This window comes from Apodemus sylvaticus, chromosome 2 (assembly GCF_947179515.1).
Source record: "Apodemus sylvaticus chromosome 2, mApoSyl1.1, whole genome shotgun sequence".
In the NCBI taxonomy this organism is placed as follows: Eukaryota; Metazoa; Chordata; class Mammalia; order Rodentia; family Muridae; genus Apodemus; species Apodemus sylvaticus.
In genome coordinates this window covers 120,891,316-120,897,207 of record NC_067473.1, presented here as the reverse complement: position 1 = coordinate 120,897,207, position 5,892 = coordinate 120,891,316, and the positions used below count along the sequence as shown (strand labels likewise).

The 5,892-nt window shown below is 50.6% G+C and overlaps 1 protein-coding gene across 1 annotated transcript; it reads left to right on the top strand.

The window, feature by feature from the left end:
- The first annotated feature begins 944 nt into the window (after positions 1-944).
- On the top strand, positions 945-5,155 carry LOC127678056 (uncharacterized). Its single transcript, XM_052172880.1, is given in 6 exon segments — positions 945-1,078; positions 1,672-2,729; positions 2,732-3,499; positions 3,502-4,093; positions 4,095-4,998; positions 5,000-5,155. Coding segments are annotated over 6 exon segments (3,612 nt in total).
- Positions 5,156-5,892: the final 737 nt, after the last annotated feature.

The following is a 5,892-nucleotide window of genomic DNA, read 5'->3' as shown; positions in this document are numbered from 1 at the left end:
GCTGATGTAATTGTATGCCAATTACTCCCTCAGTGTATGAATTGAGTAATTATGTAAAGAGCGTGAAACCCCCTTGCCTTTTCCCATATAAACCCCTAACTTTTGAGCCTGGGGCAGACCGCTTTGTCTCTTGCATGAGATGTGTCGGCCCGGAGCTCTGCAATTAAACTGCCTCGTGTTTTTGCATCAAGCCGGTCTCTCGTGTTTCCTTGGGTGTGCGCCGATCCGAGACTCGAGTGGGGCCTCCCCATTCAGGGGTCCTACATTGTGGGGACTCATCATCCGGGGTCTCCGTAACACCCAGCAACCCCAAAAACCCCTTGGAGGTAAGTTTATATGAGTTTGAGTGTCTGAGTGCGGCGCCACTGTGTCTGTGTTTTGGTTTCGATTCATAGCTGAACAGAGCAGACGTGGACACCTGCTCTTGCAGCTGCCACTGTGAGCCGTAAGGATCCAGTGGCTGTGGAGGGGGACGCCCCAGAACCACAGGCTGCGACCCTGGAGGACACTCCAAGGGTGAGAGAATATGAGGAGAGCCTGACTGTGTTTTTCCGGAATGAAGGGGACGGAGTGCTCCTTCTCCCGGAGAGAGAGAGAGTGCAGAATCCTGCTCCATCCCACGGTGGCACTTCCCCTTAGGGCTGTTGGTGCACCCCCAAACCCAAATGTCCAGAACAGCTTGCAGCTTTTACAGTACCGGCCTTTCTCTTCCTCTGACGTTTATAACTGGAAAATTAATCACCCCCCCCCTTTTTCAGATAATCCAGCAGGGCTTACAGGTCTACTAGAGTCTCTGATGTATTCACATCAGCCCACCTGGGATGATTGCCAGTAGCTTTTACAGACCCTGTTCACCACCGAGGAGAAGGAGAGGATCCTTCTTGAGGCACGCAAGAATGTCTGAGACCATGCTGGACACCCTGTCCACACCCCTGAGGGGATAGATGAAGGATTCCCCTTGTCACGTCCCCAATGGGATTATAACACGGCGCAAGGTAGGGAACGACTGTCCAATTACCGTCGGGCTCTTGTGGCGGGTCTCAGAGGTGCCTCAAGAAGGCCCACAAATTTGGCTAAGGTAAGAGAGGTCATGCAGGGGCCGACTGAACCCCCTTCAGTTTTTTTGGAGAGGCTCATGGAGACATACAGAAGATATACCCCCTTCGACCCTATGTCTGAAGGGCAGCGAGCCTCCGTAATTATGGCTTTTATTGGACAGTCGGCCCCTGACATTAGAAAGAAATTGCAACGGATTGAGGGACTGCAGGATTATACAATAAGGGATGTAGTTAGAGAGGCTGAGAAAGTGTATCACAAAAGGGAAACAGAGGAAGAGAAGCAAGAATGAGAAAAGAGAGAGAGGAGAGAGGATGAGGATAGGAGAGAAAAAAAGCAAGAAAAGACTCTGACTAGGATACTGGCCACAGTAGTAGACAGGGATAGGAGAGACAGGAACAGACAGCTAGGGAACCTGGGAGGTGGGAGATGGCAGGAGCCAAGGAGACCCAGAAGAGACCATCCCCCCTTGGAGAAGGATCAATGTGCACACTGTAGAGAAAAAGGACACTGGGCCTGTGAGTGCCCCAAGAAGAAGCAAGGGACAAAGGTGCTGTCCCTCGGGAATGATGAAGACTAGGGGAGATGGGGCTCAGCTCCCCTCCCTGAGCCTAGGGTAACCCTACAAGTGGAGGGGACTCCCATACGTTTCTTGATCGATACAGGTGCAGAATATTCAGTACTGAAAACTCCTTTGGATAAGGTCAAAAATGAAAAGACGCTGGTAATCGGGGCCATGGGACAGAAACCCTACCCATGGACCACCTCTCGGAAGGTAGACTTAGGGAAGAATGTAGTAACCCACTCATTTCTAGTCATTCCTGAGTGCCCTATACCCCTACTAGGAAGGGATTTGCTGACTAAATTAAAGGCACAAATAACTTTCACCCCTTCCGGACCAGAATTGTCCTAGGGAGCTGCACCTCCCCAGGCTCTAGGACTATCCTTGCAATTGGGAGAATACCGGATTTATCAGAAAAAGACTGCCACTTCTGAGGGGCTGAAAGACTGGCTCACCCGGTTTCCCCTGGCTTGGGCTGAAGCAGGAGGGATGGGAATGGCAAAACAGGCCCCTCCAGTAGTGGTAGAGCTCAAGTCTGGAGCCACCCCCATTAGGATCCAACAGTACCCTATGAGGAAGGAAGCTCGGGAAGGGATACGCCCTCACATTGACCGGCTAATCCAAGAGGGGATTCTGGTCCCCTGTCAATCCGCGTGGAACACTCCCCTCCTTCCAGTAAAGAAACCGGGAACGGGTGATTATCGTCCTGTGCAAGACCTTAGAGAGGTTAACACAAGGATACAGGACATACACCCCACTGTTCCAAACCCCTATAATCTGCTCAGCACGCTGCCGCCTGAACGAGTCTGGTATACGGTGTTAGATCTTAAAGATGCCTTCTTTTGTCTGAGATTGCACCCTAACAGTCAGCCCCTGTTCGCCTTTGAATGGCGGGATCCTGAGAGTGGCAGGACGGGACAGCTCACCTGGACAAGGTTACCCCAAGGGTTCAAAAATTTTCCCACCCTGTTTGATGAAGCCTTGCATCGGGACTTGGCTCCTTTTCGAGCCAGCAATCCATACGCGTCCCTTTTGCAATTCATAGATGATCTTCTCCTTGCGACAGAGACACTCGAGGAATGCGAGCGTGGAACACAGAATCTCCTGGCTGAGCTAGTGAGTTGGGGTACCGGGTCTCGGCTAAAAAGGCACAGCTGTGCCAGACTGAGGTGACCTATTTGGGATATACCCTGAAGAATGGACAGCGATGGCTCACGGAAGCCAGAAAACAGACAGTGACACAGATCCCGCCCCCAACCACCTCTGGCCAGGTAAGAGAATTCCTGGGAACAGCAGGGTTCTGCAGACTCTGGATCCCAGGGTTTGCCACCCTAGCGGCCCCTTTATACCCCTTGACAAGAGAAAAGGGGGAATTTATTTGGACCAAGGAACACCAATTGGCCTTTGAAACACTCAAAAAGGCGCTGCTGCAGGCCCCCGCTCTAGCACTACCTGACCTGAAGAAACCCTTTACCCTGTACATTGATGAGAGAAATGGAGTGGCAAGGCGGGTCCTCACCCAGACATTGGGACCTTGGAAGCGCCCTGTAGCCTACCTGTCAAAGAAATTAGACCCAGTAGCCAGTGGATGGCCCTCGTGCCTACGGGCAATAGCAGCTACTGCCGTGTTAGTGAAAGACGCTGATAAACCGACTATGGGCCAGAATGTGACTATAGTGGCTCCTCATGCCCTCAAGAGCATCATCCAGCAGCCCCCAGACCGCTGGATGACAAATGCCAGGATGACCCACTACCAGAGTTTATTGCTGACTGAGCAGGTGACCTTTGCTCCACCTGCTATTCTCAACCCTGCCACCTTACTGCCTGAAGCTGACGAAGCCCCTGTACATCGCTGCGGGTATATACTGGCTGAGGAAGCCGGACCCGGTCAGACTTAACTGATCAACCCTGGCCTGGGGCAATGACTTGGTTTACCGATGGAAGTAGCTTCGTGGTAGAAGGTAAGCACAGGGCTGGAGCAGCGGTAGTGGATGGGAAGTCTGTCATATGGGCCAGTACCTTACCAGAAGGAACATCAGCCCAAAAAGCAGAGCTCATTGCCCTAACCCAGGCTTTGAGGCTGGCAGAAGGAAAAGCTGTCAATATCTACACTGACAGCCGATATGCCTTTGCAACTGCTCACATTCATGGGGAAATATACCGACAGCGCGGATTATTAACTTCCGCTGGAAAAGTGTTTAAAAATAAAGAAGAAATTCTCAGTCTGCTAGAAGCTGTTCATTTGCCCCACAGGGTGGCAGTCATTCACTGTCCAGTACATCAGAAAGGGACTGGGAAAGTAGAAAATGGAAATCAAATGGCAGACCAGGTGGCAAAGGATGCAGCACAGGGACCACAAATATTGACAATTAGAGCCTCATCACTACCAGCCGAGGAGACCTTAGAAAAACAGACTCTCACAAGAGAAGAGGGGCTAGAATATTTGACTAACATACACCGTCTCACCCACAAGGGAGAAAAAAATGATAAAACTGGTCGGTAAGTCCCCTTATCATATTCCGCAGCTTCAAAAGATGATAGAAGACCTAGTAAAGAATTGTCAAGCTTGTGCACTCACTAACGCAGTGCCGAATAAGACTCATAGTGGAAAACGTTTAAGGGGGGATAGACCAGGGACCTATTGGGAAGTTGATTTTACTGAGGTAAAACCAGCAAGATATGGAAATAAATACCTTCTAGTTTTTATAGACACTTTCTCAGGGTGGGTAGAAGCATTTCCCACCAAAAGAGAGAAGGCTAATGTGGTGGTCAAGAAGATACTTGAAGAAATCTTTCCCCGTTTTGGAATACCTAAGGTAATTGGGTCAGACAATGGGCCTGCCTTCATCGCCCAGGTAAGTCAGGGACTGGCCAAACAGCTGGGGATAAATTGGAAGTTGCATTGTGCCTATAGACCCCAGAGTTCAGGACAGGTAGAAAGGATGAATAGAACTCTAAAGGAGACCTTAACTAAATTGGCCTTAGAAACCGACGGAAACAACTGGGCAGTCCTTCTTCCCTACGCCCTATTTCGGGTTCGAAATACTCCTGGAGCTTCAGGGTTAACACCCTTTGAACTAATATTTGGCGCGCCTCCCCCCCCCCCTCCGCCCATTCACTTAACCACTGAAAGTGGAGCTTGCCCTGATGCGTTCCCCCTCCCCCTTGAGATCGTAAGAAAGGAAATCTGGGAACAACTGAAAGAAACCTATGCTGACTTGCAGGTGCTGCACCAATTCGAAGTGGGAGATACGGTCCTGGTGAGGAGACACCGAGCAGGGAACTTTGAATCTCGGTGGAAAGGACCCTACCTAGTACTGCTGACCACACCGACCGCTGTAAAGGTAGAAGGAATCCCCACCTGGGTCCACGCCTCACATGTTAAAAAAGGCTCCCCCAGGAACTGATCAAGATGAATGGACTCTGGAAAAGACTAGTAATCCTCTTAAGTTGTGTCTGCATCACCAGAGCAGCACTGAGCGGAGACTTCAACCCTCACACACCCGCGATTCGGCAAACTTGGGAGGTATTCAATGAGGAGGGGAGTGCTGTCTGGTCGACCGCTGCAACGCACCCTCCATGGACTTGGTGGCCGGATCTCACGCCCGATATTTGTAAGTTAGCAGCAGGATCACTCTCTTGGGATATCCCCATCACACTGACCTACTTAAACCACCAGCTGAAAAGCAGTGTGTCCCTAGTGGGATTGGGAGTACATATGGGTGCTCGGGACAGTTTTACAGAGCAAACCTCCGGTCTGTGGCTTTTTATGTATGCGTATGCCCCGCCCAAGGACGAGTCTGGAATCTCCGGCATAAGTGTGGAGGGGCATCAGATTTCTATTGTGCTACATGGAATTGTGAGACTAAGGGAGACACTTACTGGAATCCCTCCTCCTCCTGGGACCTGATTACCGTGAAAAGAAACAGTAGCTTTGACAGACCAAACCAAGGCAAGAGAGATAGTTCTAAATACCCTGAAAATGGATGTGCCCATAACAGCAGCCCAAATGGGGCCTGCAAAGGTAACTACTGTAACCCGATCCTTATAAAATTCACTGATAAAGGGAAGCAAGAGCATCAGAGCTGGTTCAGGGGAAACAGTTGGGGTTTGCGGGTGCATGCTTCCAGAGTGGATCCCGGTTTGATTTTCAAAATTAAGTTGTCAATAGAAAAGCCTCCCACGGTATCCATCGGGCCTAACAATATCCTCCCAGAACAAGGTCCACCCGCTAAGCCCAAACCCCCAACCCCTATGACCGTCCCCCTCTGCTC